The sequence below is a fragment of the Schistocerca serialis genome, chromosome 7, assembly GCF_023864345.2.
Source record: "Schistocerca serialis cubense isolate TAMUIC-IGC-003099 chromosome 7, iqSchSeri2.2, whole genome shotgun sequence".
Lineage (NCBI taxonomy): Eukaryota > Metazoa > Arthropoda > Insecta > Orthoptera > Acrididae > Schistocerca > Schistocerca serialis.
In genome coordinates, this window is record NC_064644.1 from 123,023,081 (window position 1) to 123,046,415 (window position 23,335).

Consider the following 23,335-nt stretch of genomic DNA (forward strand, 5'->3'; position numbering starts at 1 on the left):
TAAGATTAAGAAGCCATTAGTCACCCCTCTGTGCGTGTAGATTCCCGATTCTTTATTTTATCACAATCCATCATCACGGGGTTCTAGAAACGCTGCCTATCGAACACGCTGAACGGCAGCGCAGATCAAATACAGTGGGAACACAACGAAGAAAATGATGGCGTGAGAATGATGAAGTGTATATCGGTACTGATAATAATGAGAGCCAATAAGACAAAACATGGTACTGGTAAGTTAGATTCCAATGTGTTGTTTCATATGTTACTACAAAATGTTTACACTGCATACCTACGTCTTACATGTAAGTACAAGTAGACATCTTGTAATTTTTCTCTTCTTAATCAGTGAATGACTGATTTTAGCGCGAAACTGTCCCCCCCCCTCCCACTCCTTTCTCGAAATTAGGCTGCGGATTATATGCGGTGACTGCTTGTTATCGGGTCAGTGTGGTACATCCACTTGAATTTCCTAACAGTGATGATGATGATGATGATGATGATGATGATGATGATGAAGGTCCCACACTCCAAGGATCGTAAGAGACGATGCGGGAGACCCGCACTGCCGACTAGCCAAGGTCCTAGCGGTGGTGGTTTGCCATTGCCTCCCTCCGACCGTAATGAGGATGGATGATGATGATGATGATGATGATGATGATGATGACGCAACAACACCCAGTCATCTCAAGGCAGGAGAAATCCCTGACCCCGGGAATCGAACTAGGGACCCCGCGCGCGGGAAGCGAGAACGCTATCGCAACACCACGAGCAGTACGCAAGTTTTTAGAGGCCATATCCTGAGCTCAGGTCTCCTGGGGATCTACTACAGCAGATTTCACACTTTGCTTTAAAGTGTGTGGTGCTCTTGCGCTTTAATGCGTTCTTTCACTGTATAACTAGTTTTGCCTATATACCCTCTGACACAACCACGCGTTACGATCAAGAACGTTGCACGTCGAAGGTGGCCTCTATTCTCTACTGATTGGAAAAATCTAATCTTTCTGACAATTTTCTAAAAATCTGCACTAATTTGAATGTTTATTCCTATACAGGAGCTGCCAAACTTTTACTCCGACGGAACACTTTGAGAATCCTGGTTGTCTGATGCAACGGCTTTTTTATTTTGAAGGCTAATAAAACTTTAAAAATGAGAAAAACATGTTTTACTCAGTGATTTAAATTTTAAATCATAACTAGTAATACAACTTCGTTTAAGACCCTATCTATGGAAGTGCAATTGTGGACTATGGTCACCGTCTTCAATTCAAAGTTATTTCCACTACTGATATGGAAGGCCCAAGAAGGCAGACTGCTCAGCAATGTTTGCCTCTGAGCTCACGTCAGTGATGGAGCGAAGTCGTGTATAAATATATATTTATGTGCGAAGCTGCCCATATTTTTTCCCAGAATATTGTCAGGGCTTCTGTAGACCAACGAATAGGAATGGGAGACCGGCCCCTCTCTCTATCTCCAAGGTGAAATTGGTTTTCAGATGAAGTCATTTAAGAAATGGATCCTGTGAAGCTGCTCTTCACTGTGTGAATATATCACGAATGTGTCAGGACATGTCGACCAAAATGCTCCATCAAAGTGGCGACAAAGGGGAACCAAAAGCAAAACCTTCAGATTGTCCTTAAAATTCTCCTTTATTTTTAAAAAAGCTCATCGCAAACAAAATTCTATTAGGCCACATCTGGAGCAACGTTACTCACAATGATCTCCATATTATAGAAGTATGCTACCGGGATTTTTGTAAGTAAAGGTTTCGCGTCCAAGTTCATTAGACTGTCAGCCGTGAATATCTTTACCGTGTGTAATATTTCTAAAAACGGCCTTGAATCATACAGAAAAATGATCAGATTATCGACCGAATGCTTCAGTTTCTCAAGTAAATGACTTACTAAAAAGTACGTTGGAGAGTTAACCACGTTCACTTTGACCATTATTGGTTATCACACTGTCGAATCGCTAGTGACGGACTACTTGAAATAAAAACCAGACGCCGTTTTTTGCTACCGGTTAGTATGAAGAGAGTACACTGATGTGGCAAAAGTCATGGGACACCCCCTAATATCGTGTCGGATCTTCTTTTGCTCGGCGTTGTGCAGCAGTTGGACATGGCATGGGCTCAACAAGACGTTGGATGCCGCCTGCAGAAATATTGGACCATATTGCCCCTATAGCCCTACATAATTGCGAAAGTCTTGCCAGTCCAGGATTTGAGCACGAACTGCCTCTCGATTATGCCCCACAAATGTTCGGAGGGATTCATGTTGGCGATCTGGTTGGCCAAATCATTCGCTAGAATTCTCCAGACTGTTCTTCAAACCAATCGCTAACAATTTGGGCCCGATGATATGACATCGTTTTTTGGGAGCATGAAGTCCATGAATGGTTGCAAATGGCTTCCAAGTAGCCGAAAATCCAGAGGAACCCGTTCATTCCATGTAAACACAGCCCACACCATAATGGCGCCGCTATCGGCTTGCACAATGCCTTGATGACAACTTGAGTCCATTGCTTCGTGGGTTCTGCGCCACAATCAAACCCTAGCATCAGCTCTTATCAACTGAAATCGGGACTAATCTGACCAAGCCACGGTATTTATTTTCTAGGGTCCACCCTGCATAGTCACAAGCACAGGAGAGGCCTGTACTGCTGTTAGCCCATATTTCACCGCACTATCCTAAAGGATACGTTCGACGTACGTTCCACACTGATTTCTGCGCAGTTATTTCGTTGTTGCTTGTCTGTTAGCACTAAGAACTCTACTCAAACTCCACTGCTCTCGGTCGTTAAGTGAAACCCGTCGGCCACTGTGTTGTCCGTTGTGAAAGGGAACGCCTGAAATTTGGTATTTTCGACAAACTCTTGACACTGAGGATTTCTGAATATGGAATTCCCTAACAATTTCGGAAATGGAGTGCCCCAAGCATCTATCTTCGACTACTATTCCGCGTTCAGTGTCTGTTAATTCCCGACATGCGGCCGCAATCACGTCAGAAACATTTTTGCACGAATCACCAGAGTTCAAATGAAGGGCCGCCAATGCACCGCTGTTTTATACCTTGCGTACGCGATACTACCGCCATCCGTACACGTACATATCGCTATCCCATGTATTTTGTCACTTCGATGTACATGACTTGGTGGAAACGAGTCGACACAAAGCGTGACTGGAATGAACTTGCGCTGGCGGCTGGCATCGATTGTTTTGAGACCAGCGAGCACGTCGGCCTTGTAACGATGTGCCGTGGCTGGCCTCTCTAACTTGCCTCGTTAACTACCTCGCCTCGGCGCTGCTCTCCGCGCTGTCCCATTTTGTGAGAATGTTCTTTTCTCACTCCGAAATCGTTTCTTCCAGACGGTAAACGCGTTATGTTTGTTCCAGCGGCTTCAAATTCTTACCGGCGTTCTGTATTAACAGTGTCATCTTAGTATCTTTTATACTTCTCAGGCCTTTCAGAAGTTGGGTTGGGTTGTTTGGGAGAAGAGACCAAACAGCGAGGTCATCGGTCTCATTGGATTAGGGAAGGAAGTCGGCCGTGTCCTTTCAAAGGAACCATCCCTGCATTTGCCTCGAGCGATTTAGGGAAATCACGGAAAACCTAAATCAGGATGGCCGGATGCGGGGTTGAACCGTCGTCTTCCCGAATGCGAGTCCAGTGTGCTACCACTGCGCCACCTCGCTCGGTTTTTCGGAAGTAATCAATCGTACATTCACATACATTTGTTGAAGATCAAATTAGATGTGCATTTCTGCCTCCGACAACGAATAATTTTCTCGCACTTTTCGATGGTGACAGTCTATTCATTCATATAAGAGATTAACACTGCATGTTTCAAATTATTATCCTTTTTATTTTAAAAATCATCAGGCGCAATTGTGAAACACCCTAGTACCGGCTGCCAAACTGTATTGTATTCAATGCCTAATCGCTCTGCGCGTGCAGTTGTTGACTGCCTATTCTTCGTTAGGATCAGCACGAGGGTTGACTGAAAAGTAATGCTTCCACCTTCGTTGCTCTTCAACAGTCGGCAGCATTGGTATGCGGCAGGCACTGGCTTATTCTGTAGCCTCTTCTCTACAGCTCCAGTTGGCGGGAAGCCTTAGCACTGAACGGTTGTGTTGTTACAGTGTAAAGTATGGGACCCTGTGCAGACGGTCGGTCAATGCGATTTAAGCAACGTGCAGTCATTGAATTCTTGACAGCAGAAGGTGTCACCCCAAAGGAGATGCTTCAGAGAATGAAAGCAGTTTATAGTGATTATGTGGATGTGAGTACTGTGCGTCGTTGGGAGAGTAAGTTTAAAGATGTTGAGGCGGGAACATCTGACCTGCGTGACAAACAAAGAGTTGGACGTCCTGTGACAGCAACCACCGAGTTTCGAAAGTAAAATGTTGACAGATTGATTCAGGACGATCGTCGTATCACTCAGAGAGAAACTGCAAGCACAATCGGCATTTCACAAGAACGTGTGGGCCACATTATTGCTTTGCTTGGCTACGCTATCGGAAGATCTGTGCACGATGGGTACCCTGGATGCTGACTCCTGAAATGAAAGCGTGACGCATTTCTCCATTCAATTGTGTCAGGAGACGAAACGTGGGTACACCACTACTGGGTACACCACTACGACCGGGAGACGAAATGTCAGTCTATGGAATATCGACAAAGACTCGCCCCAGAAAAAGAAATTCAAGACGCAGCCCTCAGATGGAAAAATCATGGCCACAGTGTTCTGGGACGCATATGGTGTTATCCATGTTGATTTCCTTGATCGTGGAACAACAATAAACTCAGAGCGTTACATCACAACGCTGTGAATTCTGAAACGACGGCTAACAAGGGTCCGAAAGGAAAAGGGAAACGTTTTCCTGCAGCATGACAATGCCAAACGACACACTTCACGTGCCACCACAGCAGAACGTCAGAGACTGAATTTCACCACCGTACGGCATCCTCCCATACAGTCCAGATTTAGCACCGTCTGACTTCCATCTGTTCCCGATAATGAAAGATGATCTACGGGGACATCATTACGCTTCTGATGAAGACGCTGAGAGAACTGTGAGACTGTGGATGCGGAAACAGTGTCGACTTCTTCCGTGAAGGCTTCAGAAAACTTTTTCATCGTTGGCAGAAATGTATCCAATTGGCTGCCGATTATGTGGAAAAGTTAATATTGGTACTTAAAGATCACATTCAAAATAGTAGAGGCGTCTGCTGTGTTAGTACTTAACGAGTATTGATTTGGAATGGTTTTAGATATACTGTATTTTAGCAATTGTATTTCAGGAGGAAGTCGAGCAGGTACTACAACACAAAAATTATTAGTTGTTTATTAAAACTTTAACATGGCAAATACTTAGCTTTAGAAACAATGTCTGAATGAAATTGATGTTGTCTGTGACACTCATAACATCTAGCGCTTCATTACGTAATGGTAGTTTCACATCAGAGTCTAATTGCCTTTGACATGACATAATGTTAAGTATAAGTGTTCTAGTCAGACATATTATGACGATACTGTCGTCGTAAGCGATGAATAGAATTGATCGCTGACAGCACAAGGAAAAACTTGGGACATGTCTACGCCGACGTCTCCGATCTATTACTGCCTTTGGCAGCGACAGTCTTTACTTGTGGTGCGCTCTTGAGGTACCAATTTTTGCATGAGGCCTCGTTCTGCGTGCGACACAATAACTTGACAATTGGTAGTAAGAGAGAACAAATGGCACTGAGGCATCTTGTGCGCTCTTTGTATACTTGGTGACATCTTGCACTTTGCATTTGTTTTCTGAGCAAACCTTTTTACTGGTGGTCTGAACACGTTGTCAGCAGGAATGCAGAAGTATCCTTAAAGTATATGCTGAACACAAAGCCTCTGGGGGAAATGATGTTCATGTCGGAAGTGAAGGACTGTCATAAATGATTTATTCATTTCAGAATTCTATGTTCTGCAAAGTATTACATGTACAAATATGACTGATGAATGAATACATAAACTCACCGAATTTGCATTGTGCCCACGAGTTGGCGTTACGATTGCTGTGCCTTGACCAAATGGCGTTTTTGTGTGTTCGAATATCCAAGATGTTTATCGGTTACATCAGTGCAGTGTGAATTAGGAAGTAATCATGGAAAAGAAGCGCCATGTAAATAGAGAATTTTCCGTTTACACCGACAACTGAGGACGCTAGTTGTCTAGGTAAACAGAAAAGTTGGTACCGATCGACCATGTGTACCAGATGCAACCGTGAATAGGGTAAGAAGATTATGACGAGTACCTCTTACCTTGGTATGTTGCAATTGTAGTTGCTTCCACGATTTACTGCTGATTCCGAGGATTTCTGTGTTTAAAGATCGACATAACTTACAACCATCATAAAAATTTTACCCCTGTCAGACAGGTCGTCTGTCTTGTATGTGCATAGGATGCAAGTAATCTTTTTCTACTTCAGCGTATGCAAAGTGCTTCTTTGTTATCGACATAGGTACGCATACATTTATTGCTTCCTCTCTATATGAAATGGCACTGCTGAATGCTCGATTATCGGTCTCGCAGACAAATATTTCTGTGTAGCTCATGATATACAACTTGATGCCTTTTATCTAAATAGTTCAATGATGTTCAAGTAATCTTCGACTCAGTTCCATGAGTTTGCGACTCCAAGAGGTAAAGTTAGCAGCGACCTCTGGGAAGCTGAGCGAGTGAATTGGCGCGCAACTCGCTATTCGGACAGGCGACGTTTCTACAATCTGCAATCACCTCCTCGCTGGACGGTGGAAGCAGCGCGCTTGGTGCTTAACGACCCGTTACAGGACACGGAACACTTAACTGAGGAAGTGGCAGAATAAATGGACCGCATCCTACGATGACAATGAAATATACGTCCGCAATCATTTCCTGGAACTTCGGAATCACCACCTTCTCTCCTGTCTCACTAAGAACGAAGTTCTCAGATATTTGACGTGTTTCGACTTACCTTCCTTCAGGACAGCGTCAATGAGTTAAAACGACACTCTTGTCTTACAAATATCAGTTCTCTTAGATTAGTCTTTATGACAGCTGAAGACGATCTTGGAAAGGGAAGTCTACCGGAGGTCTCCTAAATAGGGAATCACTGCCGTTCCTCGGAGCCACGAGCACCTCCTGAATGACAAAGCGTCTTTTCACATACGAATGTTTACCTCCCGCCAAACATTTTTAATTGCACAATGTAAATTCTTCACCCTTCAACTCGACACCCATGTTCTTATTTACGAAAGAACAACGACATACACTACACACTGTGACCATCGACCTACTATCAATATAGACCAGTCCAGGCGATAACAGCGTCACCTGGCGAGGAAAGACTGCTACACACACACACACACACACACACACACACACACACACACACACACACGAAGCGAAATGGCCGCTAGGAGCGATATCGAGTGTGGTCTAATAACGGGAATCGCAAATTCACACAATGTGGGCCGATACTGGGCTTATACTTGTTTTTACGAGCTTGTTTTAGTGCAAGTGTTGGCCGTGTGTTTTTTGCCTCACTTGTCTTAATACTAGTACATAAGCACACCGAACAAAGAAATTGCCACACTTTGAGACTTCACGTTAATACCGTGGAACACCGCCCCTAGCCTTCATAATGGCTTCAGTTCAGCCAGGAAGGGAGTAACAAGTTTCTTCAGATATGCCGTATCCAGGCGAAGCGATTACCTGATGAACCAATCAGTCAAATTGAGCGGATGTTGACTCCTCCACTGTTCCAACTGGACCCCAATATTTTGTACAAGATTAATATCGGAAGATTTAACACGCTAATCAAGGTGCGATAGAATGTTTGCGTTACCTTCAAATCAGGAACTATGCAAACTGCCCTGTGAACACGGCTGTTTTCGTCTTTTGAAGACTGATACTCATGAAGGTTTAGAAGAAAAGTTAAAAATGGTTCGAATGGCTCTGAGCACTATGGGACTTAACATCTGTGGCCATCAGTCCCCTAGAACTTAGAACTACTTAAACCTAACTAACCTAAGGACATCACACACATCCATGCCCGAGGCAGGATTCGAACCTGCGACCGTAGCAGTCGCGCGGTTCCGGACTGAGCGCCGAGAGAGGAAAAGTAAGTTAACACTTGGTTGGAATAACTATTCTGGTCCATGAACATGGTGGCCTAGTGAGCAGACCAGACTCTTGGCACGAAAAACATCCCCAACATTCCAGAACCACATCCGGCATGAAATATGCCCTACAAACACTGTAGGTTAACAAGACAATCGGCTATCGGTGCACTCTACGCTTGCATGACATGGCTCGAATAGCGGAAAACGGGCGAGTGGTCGGACCACACTACACGCCTATACCGTCCATTTTGTGTGACGTTTGGTCCAATAAAGATGTGCGGCTTAGATGCAATGGCCGTTTATGGGGTACCCGACTCCAAATATCCATTGCATTCAGTTCCCTTCGCAGTGTTCGTATCGAAACGGGTTGAGAGGAACCTGCACTCACTGACAACAGCAGTTTGGTTTGAAAATAATTCTAATTTACACGGCCTGACACTCGTCTCCAGTCCCTATCGGTGAAGATCTTTTTATGGTCACCGTTCTGACACCGTCATACATGGCTGCAAACGGCAAGCTATTTAGGGTGTAAAAAGAACCACGTAAACACAACATTAGAGCATTAAGATGAGATAAAAAGAAACACTTTTTCTGTGACAAAAATTTTACAAGTGCGCCGTTTCCCCGCCAGAGGTCTATGAAGGTTTTTAACGATAGGGACGTACAGAGTCTGTGTTCAAACTGCCATTTTAGGGGTGTTGTTGAAAATGTCGTTCGTTAACGTTGATGCACGTCTGGCACCTCCGTAGTAATGATTGTCTTAACGCGCTCGAAAGAACCATGTGTTGCATGGGCAACCAGCTCGTGTGGAGTGGCTGTTATGAGGTGTTTACCCTATCGGTTAGGAACATTTTACAGCCACCGATCTGAAGCCGTGTTACACAGCTGCAAATGGTATACTATTCCGTGTAGTTACGTTAGACAGTACGCAGTGACACACCAGCAAATTGGGCAAGTTCAATCACGGTGTGGGCATGAGCGCATCATTCTGTCACGTCTTCGCATCGACCCATATTACTGTGCAACCGACTGTCACAAACACACCACTTCAGTGCAGTGACCTGAATCAGCGTCGACAGGGCACATGCCCGCCTAGGGCGAGTTCTACGCCTTCTACAGCACCACAGAGACCAGTGTGCTCTTTTAAAGGCGGATGACATTATGTAGGACGAGCTTATACTGTTCTTCTGTGTGTTCCTCATACAAAATAAATAAATCAGATATGGGTAAAAAGGATGACTGGGGCCAGAGAAGGCCTCTGACTACAAGCAAAATTTTAATACATACGGGGGGCGTTCAGGAAGCAAAGCAACACCTTTTTTTCTGAAAGCAGGTTGGTTTTATTCAGAGTTCCATCACACTATATTGTATATTACCCACTATTTTGGCTACATAACCCTATTTTTCAACATTATCTCCGTTCAATGCGTCGGCCATACGCCACTACTGGGAGAGCCTGTATACCCGCATGGTACCACGCTACCGGTCGACATCGGAGCCCACGTCTTGCTGCATCTGAAACTTGCTGGCAGATTAAAACTGTGTACCGGACCGAGACTCCAACTCGGGACCTTTGCCTTTCGCGGGCAAGTGCTCTACCAACTGAGCTACCGAAGCTCGACTCACGCCCCGTCCTCACAGCTTTACTTCCGCCAGTACCCCGTCTCCTACTTTCCAAACTTCATAGACGCTCTTTTGCGAACCTTTCAGAACTAGCACTCCCGGAAGAAAGGATATTGCGGAGACATGGCTTAGCCACAGCCTGGGGGATGTTTCCAGAATGAGATTTTCACCCTGCAGCGAAGTGTGCGCTGATGTGAAACTTCCTGGCAGATTAAAACTGTGTGCCAGACCGAGACTCGAACTCGGGACCTTTGCCTTTCGCGGGCAAGTGCTTCTGTGAAGTTTGGAAGGTGGGAGACGAGGTACTGGCAGAATTGAAGCTGTGAGGACGGGTCGTGAGTCGTGCTTGGGTAGTTCTGTTGGTAGAGCACTTGCCCGCGAAAGGCAAAGGTCCCGAGTTCGAATTTCGGTCCGGCACACAGTTTTAATCTGTCAGGAAATCAGCGCACACTCCGCTGCAGAGTGAAAATCTCATTCTGGATACGGTTAAATCGTTTCTTTAATTTCCTGAGTGTAGCACAACACACTTCAGAGCTGATCGTTGCAGCACGAGGGAGGACATCAAACAGAATAACCCGTCCAGAGTACCAGAAGACCGTCGCCATGACTATCAGCTGAAGGTGCGGCTTTGAACTTTTTCTTCGGAGGAGAGATGGTTTGGCAGTATTTCATGGATTGCCGTTTCGTTTTTGGTTCAATGTGATGAATCCATGTTTCACCGCCTGTGACTACGTTCGGCAAAAAATTGTCACGATCAGCATCGTAACGCGCAACCAATTCCGAAGAGACGGACCTTCGTTGCTGTATATGGTCTTCTGTTGGGCGGCGAGGAGCCCAATGCGCACACACGTTTGTGCACTTCAACAGGTGGACGAGTGTGTCACTGCTACCAACAAGACGTCCAGTTTAACAGTGAGATGTTTGATCACGATCCACCGGTCGCCTGGTATGAGAGTGTCCGCACGTTCCAGTATTGCAGGAGCCACAGCTGTGCGCGACCCTTTCTAGAAGATGGCAGACGAGTCGTCGAACGACTCACCATGGTGAACGTAGGCACTCTGCAAGGGCCTGCGAATGTCTGTGATGCTCTTGGTTTTCCGCCAAAAGAATGACAGCTCTCTGCTTGGAACGCACCTCCGTTATAGAAACCTTCTTAAAAGCTACAATAGCGCCGCCACCTATCAGATCTGAGCTGAAGCGGGAATACTGCACAATGTCCGACAACAAATTCCGTATTTTTTCACTCGAAAATGTGTCGCATTACTTATCGAACGGCTCTCGCACAAAGGGTTCGTCTAAAACGGTGGCACTATGGGCTGTAAGTTGCGGAAAATAATGACAAGTGATAGGAGGCAAGCAAAAGCAGGCAGTAGACTGCGACATACCGTACATCTTGCCCTCGTCGGAGAGGATGATTTTGCGGCGTCCGCAGGGCGGGTAGATGGCGAGCGCCTCCTGGAAGCTCTGCTCGATGTCGGGGCTCCAGACGCCCTCCGCGTCCGCCGCCGACAGGTCCTTGTCATCCTGCAACACCGGCAGCTCGTCATCCGCGGCGCACTGCTGCAACGCTTACAAGGACGCGCGTGCGCAGCATTTTGTACATATTGCCAACACTCACCGCAGTACCGACGTCGCAAAACAGCACACCAAGGAACTCTCCTCATCTTCGTGGCCATCAGCCTAATGCCACATGCAAGAAAATTGTTAATGAGTGTGCTGACCAGGAGAATATATGCAAAAAAGGTATCTTTACAGATGAACAATATGCTTTTAGAACAGGACCAAGAGACGCAAAGATTCAAAGCATTATTAAGATCAATATATCGAGAAGAGCAGAGAAGTCCAGGCGAAAGAGTGCTTGAGACATGTCAGGAGACAGGCTGGTGCGGGCAGTATGTGCTATGGGAGACATTTCACCTAGGCTTCCACGAGACCTGTGGTAGTAACTTTCTATGTTCGCCTAGAAAAAGCGTTCGATCGAGTACAATTTTGGTTCTAGGCGCTACAGTCCGGAACCGCGCGACCGCTACGGTCGCAGGTTCGAATACTGCCTCCGGCATAGATGTGTGTGATGTCCTTAGGTTAGTTAGGTTTAAGTAGTTCTAAGTTCTAGGGGACTGATGACCTGAGAAGGTAAGTCCCATAGTGCTCAGAGCCATTTGAGTACAATTTTAGCTAAAGAGAAAGAAGGCTAATTATGAATCTACACAAGAAGCACAGTGTCAAGGTATAAATTGCAAAAGAGATCATGAGTGAAAGCTCCCGGTAGCTGAGTGGTCAGTGCGACTGTCAATCCTAAGGGCCCGGGTTCGATTCCTGGCTGGGTCGGAGATTTTCTCCGCTCAGGGACTGGGTGTTGTGTTGTCCTAATCATCATCATATCATCCCCATCGACGCGCAAGTCGCCGAAGTGGCGTCAAATCGAAAGACTTGCACCAGGCGAGCGGTCTACCCGACGGGAGGCCCTCGTCACACGCCATTACTAATATTATTATCATTATTAGTGAAAGCATAGTAAGCGGATGAATCCTGTCTCTCTTATTTTGTTTAGTATAGGCTGATGAGCCATCGCATTATGTCGACCTATTTAATAGTGTGTTGGTCCACCAGTAGTACACCTGCGACTATGTGTGGCATCATTTCCACCAGTCATGCCGCCGGAGTGGCCGTGCGGTTCTAGGCGCTACAGTCTGGAACCGCGCTGCTGCTACGGTCCCAGGTTCGAATCCTGCCTCGGGCATGGATGTGTGTGATGTCCTTAGGTTAGTTAGGTTTAAGTAGATCTAAGTTCTAGGGGACTGATGACCTCAGAAGTTAAGTCCCATAGTGCTCAGAGTCAGAGCCATCAGTCATGAGTAGGTTTCCAGAGGTACGGTGGTACCAGCAGTCTAAGCACATCTTACGACGGAGCACAAAGTTAGTGAAAGCACAAGTGTTTCGGAGCACACTGTTGAACATGGGGCTACATAGCAGATGACCCCTAAGTGCTCCGATTTTGATCCGACGACATCGTCATTTACGACTGCATTGAGGGCGGGATCGGCCGGCCGTGGATGGCCGAGCGGTTCTAGGCGCTTCAGTCCGAAATCGCGCGACTGTTACGGTCGCAGGTTCGAATCCTGCCTCGGGCATGGGTGTGTGTGACGTCCTTAGGTTAGTTAGGTTTAACTAGTTCTAAGTTCTAGAGGACTAATGACCTCAGAAGTTAAGTCCCATGGTGCTCAGAACCACTTGAGGGCGGGATCATCGAGACTGGATCGTGGATCAATTGAAATGTGTTGCCTGGTGAGATGAAACACGATTCTTGTCACACCACTTCGATGGTCATGTGCGGATAGGTCATCGTCCAGGCGAAAGAGTGCTTGAGACATGTCAGGAGACAGGCTGGTGCGGGCAGTATGTGCTATGGGAGACATTTCACCTAGGCTTCCACGAGACCTGTGGTAGTAACTGAAGGTGATCAAGAACCTCACGTCACCACCTCTTTTCTCCTTGTCGGCCAAATACTGGCAGTCAAAAATTTCCACAGCCAGAATTCGAACAGGCTTGCCTTTCGAGCGCCACCGCACAGTCTCCGAACTTGCAAGCCTACTTAATTTATCAAAAACACTCCATGCCATTTTTACTCTTTTGTTTCTTTCGTTCGCCGTCCGTCGTGTTGGGTCTTCAACTGACATTAAAACTCGTCAACGGTTTCACTTCGTTGTCGATTTATACTATTTTCTTTCCGATATGTTGGCTATAAATTATTTCAGTCTTATTGTAATCGATTTTTAGCGCTACTCTCAAACTTCGTCTATCAAGTTCTTTGATCTATTGTTGAAGCTTTCTAAACACAAAACCAAATTGGTTCACCCAATAAACTGTACCTTTACTTTCTCCGGTACGACTATTGGAACAGATTGTGGGCAAACAAGTAATCGCAGTCGTGTCCAATTAAAGAGTTACGCCAAGCCTTTGAGCCACAATAAATTATTATTATTATTATTATTATTATTATTATTATTATTCTTTCTTTCTCTTCTCAGACGTTATGTCTGGTCAAAAATCGAAAGTGACGCAGATCTTGATCAAGCGTGACTTCCTTCTAACTGTACGGTATATGTTATATTGCATTTAGGAACTTTCGGGTAATTGAACATGTATCAATAATTACGGATTTCTGTAGTTGTATATATAAGTTTGGATGTAGCTGTATTGCATTGATGTACTGGTGGATATTGTGTGGTATGACTCCTGTAGTTGATAGTATAATTGGTATAATGTCAACTTTATCCTGATGCCACATGTCCTTCACTTTCTCAGCCAGTTGGACGTATTTTTCAATTTTTTCTCCTGTTTTCTTTTGTATATTTGTTGTATCGTGTATGGATATTTCGATTAGTTGTGTTAATTTCTTCTTTTTATTGGTGAGTATGATGTCAGGTTTGTTATGTGGTGTTGTTTTATCTGTTATAATGGTTCTGTTCCAGTATAATTTGTATTCATGATTCTCCAGTACATTTTGTGGTGCATACTTGTATGTGGGAATGTGTTGTTTTATAAGTTTATGTTGTAAGGCAAGCTGTTGATGTATTATTTTTGCTACATAGTCATGTCTTCTGGGGTATTCTGTATTTGCTAGTATTGTACACCCGCTTGTGATGTGATCTACTGTTTCTATTTGTTGTTTGCAAAGTCTGCGTTTATCTGTTGTGGTATTGGGATCTTTAATAATATCCTTGCCGTAATATCTGGTGTTTATTGTTTGATCCTGTATTGCAATCATGAATCCTTCCGTCTCACTGTATATATTGCCTTTTCTTAGCCATGTGTTGGATGCGTCTTGATCGATGTGCGGCTGTGTTAGATGATACGGGTGCTTACCATGTAGTGTTTTCTTTTTCCAATTTACTTTCTTCGTATCTGTTGATGTTATGTGATCTAAAGGGTTGTAGAAGTGGTTATGAAATTGCAGTGGTGTAGCCGATGTATTTATATGAGTGATTGCTTTGTGTATTTTGCTAGTTTCTGCTCGTTTTAGAAAGAATTTTCTTAAATTGTCTACCTGTCCATAATGTAGGTTTTTTATGTCGATGAATCCCCTTCCTCCTTCCTTTCTGCTTAATGTGAATCTTTCTGTTGCTGAATGTATATGATGTATTCTATATTTGTGGCATTGTGATCGTGTAAGTGTATTGAGTGCTTCTAGGTCTGTGTTACTCCATTTCACTACTCCAAATGAGTAGGTCAATATTGGTATAGCAAAAGTATTTATAGCTTTTGTCTCGTTTCTTGCTGTCAATTCTGTTTTCAGTATTTTTGTTAGTCGTTGTCTATATTTTTCTTTTAGTTCTTCTTTAATATTTGTATTATCTATTCCTATTTTTTGTCTGTATCCTAGATATTTATAGGCATCTGTTTTTTCCAGCGCTTCTATGCAGTCGTTGGGATTATCCAATATGTAATCTTCCTGTTTAGTGTGTTTCCCCTTGACTATGCTATTTTTCTTACATTTGTCTGTTCCAAAAGCCATATTTATATCACTGCTGAATACTTCTGTTATCTTTAATAATTGGTTGAGTTGTTGATTTGTTGCTGCCAGTAGTTTTAGATCATCCATGTATAGCAAATGTGTGATTTTGTGTGGGTATGTTCCAGTAATATTGTATCCATAATTTGTATTATTTAGCATGTTGGATAGTGGGTTCAGAGCAAGACAGAACCAGAAAGGACTTAATGAGTCTCCTTGGTATATTCCACGCTTAATCTGTATTGACTGTGATGTGATATTATTTGAATTTGTTTGGATATTAAGTGTGGTTTTCCAATTTTTCATTACTATGTTTAGGAACTGTATCAATTTAGGACCTACTTTGTATATTTCCAATATTTGTAGTAACCATTAGTGGGATACACTATCAAAAGATTTTTTGGTAATCAATGTATGCGTAGTGTAGCGACCTTTGTTTAGTTTTAGCTTGATATGTCAGCTCTGCATCTATTTTCAGTTGCTCTTTACATCCCCGTGCTCCTTTGCAACAGACTTTTTGTTCTTCATTTATAATTTTGTTCTGTGTTGTATGTGTCATTAATTATTATTATTATTATTATTATTATTATTATTATTTCCTTCACTTTCTCAGACGTTAAGTCCGGTTAAAAATGGAGTGACGCGGACCTTGATCAAGCGTCACTTCCTTTTAACTGTACGGTATGTGTTATATTGCATTTAGGAACTTTCGGGTAATTGAACATGTATCAATAATTACAGATTTCTGTAGTTGTATATATATATATATATATATATGTTTGGATGTAGCTGTATTGCATTGATGTACTGGTGGATGTTGTGTGGTATGACTCCTGTAGTTGATAGTATAATTGGTATGATGTCAACTTTATCCTGATGCCACATGTCTTTGACTTCCTCAGCCAGTTGGATGCATTTTTCAATTTTTTCTCCTGTTTTCTTTTGTATATTTGTTGTATTATTATTATTATTATTATTATTATTATGTTCCAATAAAACGTACTCCTCCTTCGCTGTCCAAGATTAAGATTCTGAAAACTGTCTGTAGAACTGTTAAGAAATACTTACTGATAATTATAACCAACTGGAGCCTATTCCATTTCCTCATTCCTGATTTCTAAATGAACCTCTCTAAACGTTCACATATTAAAGAATTACTTAACGCACGTCACTGCATCGTTACCGGCTGTACAAGCTGCCTTCAATGGTGAACACAGAATGTTCAAAATGTGTACCTGCCAAACTGATCACTACAACTGAAACGCGGTTAAGCATCCACGCCAAAGTCCGAGTAGAGGACGCAAAAATTATGGTATTCTTCCTCTTCTTTTGTGAGAACTGCGGTAGAGGAGGGGATTGCGGTACGCCTTTAAATGAATATCGGAGATTAAAAATCAATCTTCCATTAATTTAATGGAATTTCAGCTACTCAGGCTTCAAAAAGTGTACCATAAAAGAACACCGTACTCTGGGACAGTGTGAAGTTTCTAAACACTTCATCCAATACTTGCTGTACCTGTGGTGTCGATAGAGATTCTATAGAATTTCTTTTTTGTTTATTCGTTAACTGTTTTTAAAAATAAGTGAAGACTGAGAATTCCTTCAACAATTAGTTGATATCACGTATCTCACACGCAGGTCGTACAGATCTAGTAATTTATAGCACAAAATGCGCACTGTTTGGGACCGTTTTGTATCTAGAACCGAAGAGCAATCCCGTGAACTGCGATTGATCTTGCCTGTATCATGTGATTTCTTTTGCCGGCCGCGGTGGTCTAGCGGTTCTAGGCGCTCAGTCCGGAGCCGCGCGGCTGCTACGGTCGCAGGTTCGAATCCTGCCTCGGGCATGGATGAGTGTGATGTCCTTAGGTTAGTTAGGTTTAAGTAGTTCTAAGTTCTAGGGGACTGATGGCCACAGATGTTAAGTCCCATAGAGCTCAGAGCCATTTTTTGTGATTTCTTTACAATATGGGAAGCATCGGAAGAATTGCTTTTGGCAAACAATTTTGATACATAAAATGTCTGAGCATTAATAACAATATGTTCATCTTCCGAAAGATATGAGAATCTTCAAGACGCAATAATGTTCCCATTTTGTTTAAAAACAGGCACCAATACGAAGAATCAGTTTGACAATGATGGTGGTAAAGGACTTGGAGGATCAGTTAAGCCATCTTCACATGGGATGAGAAAACATTCGTGGACGAAGTAGTTGGTAGTTGTGTGGCTTCACAACATGGGTTTTCAGGTTCGGCAGCATTCTGTAGCGTGACAGACGGAATAACAGACGTCCAGTTTTTGCTTCATGGAGAGGAGTGTGGCAAATCAGATGGCTCCATTGCATGCACTTAAGTCGGTGAATGGCAGTTTTTATTGCGTATTTTTTAGTGTGTGTATACATTTGCTTATTAATGTATTTTGTTTCTTACTTAAAATATACGTTATACAATCAATACAATTAATTATAGACCACATTGGAATGCAGTATTTGTGACTTTTGGGCTATGCTCGAAAAGAACTATATACATTGAAAAAGACTATGGTGAAAATGATATTTTGTAACATTAACTCTTATTTTTAAAGTGCAATCAAAAAGACTAAAATCCCAATTTTCTCGATGGTTCAAATGGCTCTGAGCACTATGGGACTTAACATCTGAGGTCATCAGTCCCCTAGCACTTAGAACTACTTAAACCTAACTAACCTAAGGACATCACATGCATCCCTGCCCGAGACAGGATTCGAACCTGCGACCGTAGCGGTCGGGCGGTTCCAGACTGAAGCGCCTAGAACCGCTCGGCCAATTTCTTCGATGATTGCAATCAATTCTACATTGGAAAAACGCACAGAAACTCCAAAGTTAGGTTCAAACAACAACTCGAAATTATGAAAGTAATTGATCTAAATTTTTCATGCACCTACACAACCAAAAACTCGAAGCAGAAAGAAAAGAAAAAAACAGTCAAAATTTTACATCATCTATGCAAACTAAGGACATATCTATTAAAATCGATAAAGAGTATATTTTCACTTCCTACTCTTAACGCCATCACTGCCCCTATAACAAAGGAAGTTCGATATTGTACAAAGGAAACAATTTCACCAGTAGGTGTCATCAGTGAAAGTACAGCCTAGAACAACTGGCATAACCATTATATGAAAAATGCTTATTAAAACTCACGTATATTTATATTCTAAGGATCTTCATTATTAAAAAGCAGATATATTACAAAGATTCTAGAATTCGTTCGATGTCTGCTACCACGTCTACCCGATAGAGACTCGACACGTTGTAGCAATACACTAGAACCGTTGTGGGCAAAAAGCGACCCGCTAACGGTTTTTGTGCGGCCAGCCAAGACAGAATTTTTACGCAACAATTAATACCTTTTTTTAAATGCAAAACTAATTAATGCATGCAGTCATTTTAAAAGGTGCGGACCTCCGCTAACCTCTGCTTCCACAAAGTGGCCCCCGAACCAAATTATTACCCGCCATTGCTCTAGAATTTGTTGCACATGCCATGTCCTTTACGAGGTACACTGCACTCTCCCAGAACACTTCAGATAGTTACGCTAATTTTCACCTGTATTCCACGGCCACATGCAACTTTCTCATGAATATCCGAGATCATCCTTAGTAAATACAGGCTGAACGCGAACTGCGTCAACAAAATGTCGTAGAATGTTCTGGGATATTTTCTGAGTACTTTCCTACAGCACACCAGTGATCGCCGATAACTTGTTACTTGGTAATAACGTAATTATGATACTCGATTTGTTATCCCAATTAAATTCCGTTCCTCTAAAATACCTTCACATCAGTCAAAAAAACTGTATCACCACTAAAACATACACTACAAAACACAGAGAGTATTACAACACCGTCATCTGTAAAAGTACTGTGATTTGACTCCCTTCGCTTGCGGAAACAGCTCAGCATAGTGTCTCTTTCATTCCGTTCAGTGAACCTACCAATGAAGTGCATATCGGCCAATTCAATGGGAGGTTGAGGGCGAAGAGTAAGGTGGACATTACCAAGAGCGTACCTACGACCGGCAATGGGGAGGAAGAGGGACACTTATATTTTCTTCTAACTGATGCTGTACCGCTACATCTGCCAGTCTGGCAGGGCAGTATGACATCCTGGTTTGTGAAAATATTTTTTCTATCCTTTTTGTATGTCCATGGGGATTACCGTTGTTAACTCTTCCATTCGGACCCGTAACAGCTTTTACATATTTCCACAGTATCCACGAAAGCCTAATGGTTCCTACATGACACCATTGCGTTCTAGATCACTAAAAGGCAGCACCAACAGGTCCGTATGGACACATTAAAAAAAAGTTCCCTAATTAACAAAATATTTGAAGTCATGTTTAATGTGTTGCTAGAAGAAAGTAAAAAATAATATTGTTTTATAACGTAACATTTAGGCTGTAAAGGGTGAATAGCAAATGCTATGAGTGAACAGAACAAGTTTATTCCCAAACAAGGCACACAACGCATACCAACATTAGTACTGCTGTGCCGATATTTTCAGTGTAATACAGGTACAAAGATAAATGGGGACAAGAAATCAAATTAAATGCAGTTTCTTTGTACGAGCTGCTGGAGACTAGGGTGTCTTATACCAAAAACACAGTGTCGGAAAAAAATGCAACACCCTCAAACACCCTAAAGTAATGTTCGGTGACACCACGGTTTAATATGTGCATACTGAGAATTTATAGTGTTTGTGATTCATTTCTCACGGTCATCGGCGATGAGATAGCGCTCAGGACACCTGTCTGTGCACCCTCTGTTTAGACTCTGCACGCAGCAACTGTGCTGAGTTTGGAGGTGAACAGTTTTTGCAACATTCATTCTAGGTTACAACAGAACTAAGATTACTCGTTACTCTGGCCAGACTACCACTGACATCACATCTCTTGTCGTGAAAGAGTCGACTGCAGAGTGGAACGGCGCTCTCTTGTGTTCAGTTACGAGGGAACGTTCTCTCTGCATGCGAGTGATGGACGTACACGTCTACGCTGTAAACCTTGCGAGCGGCCTATTCCAGAATGCATTCGCCACGATACACAGGCTTCATGGCGTGGGGTGGCAATCAGTTCCAATGCGCGGTTACATTTAGTGTTTCGGCAGGGTAAAGTAACCGGTGCCCGCCACACTGTACAGGTTGTTATCCCTGTGCTACTGCCATTTCTACGACTGAAAGGTGAAATGATTTTTCTGCAGGACCTTTTCGTCCATATACTGCTGCTGCGACGGATCGAGCTCTTCACGGTGCACAACTGCTCTGACCAGCAAGATCACCAGATCTCTCGCCAACTGAAAACATGAGAGACGCGGTGAAGTACGAACTTACTCGTTCTCCAAGGCCGGCAAGAACAATTGCCGGAATGCAACAAAAGGCGCAAGATGCTCGGGACAGTGCATCGCAGGATGCTATTCGTCGCCTTTATGATCGTTTGCATGCGGGAACACACTGATGCGTTGCCGCCAGAACCTGTCACGATGCGACTGTTTGGGTAGTATTTCCTCTGACATGTGTGTTTCACTTAGTCTGAGATTGTTATCATATATTCCTACAGTGATGAGCTACCCGTCACATCACTTGTCAATAAAACGACTTTGTCTTTGGGGATGTCGCTTTTTTTCCGATGTACGGAATATCCCTGAACAAACTCCGAAATTCTGTCGGTGAAGTTGGGGTTCACACTGTACATAAACAGACTTGCAGCCGTACAGGGTAACGCACTTCTACAGCACGCGGCGCACAGCAGCTCGCAGGAATATCAAACGAGGCGCTTGAGAAGGCGCAGCATGAAACACGGCAGGTGACGGGGGGCCGAGCTGTGAGTCAGCGCTCACCTTGGGACGCATATAGCCGCTCGCGGCACACCGACATCACAATCAGTCTTGCGCAAAGTGCCGGAAGACGCTGTGCCGTCTAACATTAACCTGTGTTGCTCCCCGGAACCTACGCAGAGCGCTGCTCCACAGAATAAGTATCTAAAACTATCCTGTGACATGATCACCACCAAAACACGCAGGATAACAACGTAATGTCGAGCACCATCGCGAAAATCGTGTATTGGATGGTAGCTCTCTGTAAATGCGGATAAATGAAAGATAACGCTCACACAAAAGAAAAAGAACTCTATAGCATCTGACTGCAAGATTTGCAGTCAACACCATGATAACGTCACATCGTGTAAGTATACAGCGGTAATACTAAGAATCAATATTAAATGGAGCCAGAATGAGATTTTCACTCTACAGCGGAGTGTGCGCTGATATGAAACTTCCTGGGAGATTAAAACTGTGTGCCGGACCGAAACTCGAACCAGGGACCTTTGCCTTTTGCGGGCTAGTGCTCTACCAATTGAGCGACCCAAGCACGACTCACGACCCGTCCTCACAATTTTACTTCCGCGAGTACCTCGTCTCCTACCTTCCAAACTTCACAGAAGCTCTCCTGCGAACCTTGCAGGGCTAGCACTACTGGAAGAAAGGATATTGCGGAGATATGTCCTGCAAGGTTCGCAGGAGAACTTCTGTGAAGTTTGGAAGGTAGGAGAAGAGGTACTGGCGGAAGTAAAATTGTGAGGACGGGTCGTGCTTGGGTAGCTCAGTTGCTAGAGCACTTGCCCGCGAAAGGCAGAGGTACAGAGTTCGAGTCTCGGTCCGGCACACAGTTTTAATCTGCCGGGAAGTTTCAATATGAAATGGAACCATCACGTAAAATCACTGTTAGGAAGGCGTGTGGGAGCCTTTGACTTGCTAGAGGGGATCTGAGGAAGGACAGTTTACCTGGAAAGGATATCGCATAAGGGACCAGCGCGAACAACTCTACAGTAATTTGCCAGTGTTAAAGTCCTTACCAAGTCGGCATGACAACAAAGCATCGAACGAATTCGGAGATCCGCTGGTAGTATCGTAACAGGTCGGCAGAGCGCACACGGAAGTGTAGGAGAAATTCAGAAGGATCGTAAATTTGAATCTCCGGAAGAAAGGCGACGGTGTTCTCGCGAAACACTGTTAGGTAATTTTTGAGAAGCTGTATTCAAAGAAGACTCCGTGGTCATTTTATTGAAACCACCTATTTCGTGTAGGGATCATGAGGAGAAGAGAGCTTAGGACGCATAAACGGACATATAGGCTCAGTGCGTGAATGGAATAGCACAGGAAGTAATACTGATACGAAAGACTTTCGGATTATACCACGTGTCCCTCCTCAAGTGCACTTTCACCACGCGTAGGCAGATAATTGGAATTTCGTTTTAGCAATGTGTTGTTGAGTCCGCTCAAATAAATACGGCTCGTCACCTTTCTCATGCGAGGCTTAGCGTCGAAGAATAGCGTGGATTGCCGGCTAGAGTGGCCGAGCGGTCTTCAGTCTGGAACCGCGCGACCGCTACGGTCGCAGGTTCGAATCCTGCCTCGGGCATGGATGTGTGTTATGTCCTTAGGTTAGTTAGGTTTAAGTAGTTCTAAGCTCTAGGGGACTTATGACCTCAGATGTTAAGTCCCATAGTGCTCAGAGCCATTTGAACCATTTGAAATAGCGTTGATTTGTACCCCGTTACTAACAAAATTATTTTTAAAGGGGTATTTTACGTGTCCATTCGATAGAGCGGTCCCAAGTGAGCCTAGTGCGATATTAGCTTGACCGCTTTGTTTTAACTGGAACATCAGAACAGGATGAATAGCAGCGTCTCGGGCGCCGCCCTGACGGCTACTGCCTTGCAGCAGCGCTGCTCACTACTCAGCGAACTAAACACCTGGGTATCTTCCTCGTCGACGGGGAAAGGCAGCTGAAATTCCGAGCAACAGAAGACAAAAGGCGTTTCCCCCGTGTTACGTTACTCCTGCTGAGCGACAAACCATATTTTGCTCGGTGACTCAATAGGCACGTGCTAGCCTGCACATCCAGTCTGGGGTTTTGCCCTAGTCTTTACTAGCATATTTTCATCTTAGGGTATGATTTGCAAATGAGAAAAATTCCTAGTTGAGCAAAGTTCGAAGTTATGTTGCTGTAAGTCCCACTATTACTGG

General features: G+C 43.8%; 1 protein-coding gene across 9 annotated transcripts in view; it reads right to left on the reverse strand.

Annotated features, from left to right (window-relative positions):
• LOC126412101 (transcriptional enhancer factor TEF-1) overlaps positions 1 to 23,335 on the reverse strand; it is an 802,315-nt gene that overhangs the window by 64,566 nt on the left and 714,414 nt on the right. For all 9 annotated transcript variants that reach the window (XM_050081527.1, XM_050081523.1, XM_050081528.1 and 6 more), the window contains one exon: positions 11,149 to 11,287. In XM_050081527.1, the coding sequence (XP_049937484.1) occupies positions 11,149 to 11,287 (139 nt within the window). The remainder of the gene's footprint in view (positions 1 to 11,148; positions 11,288 to 23,335) is intronic.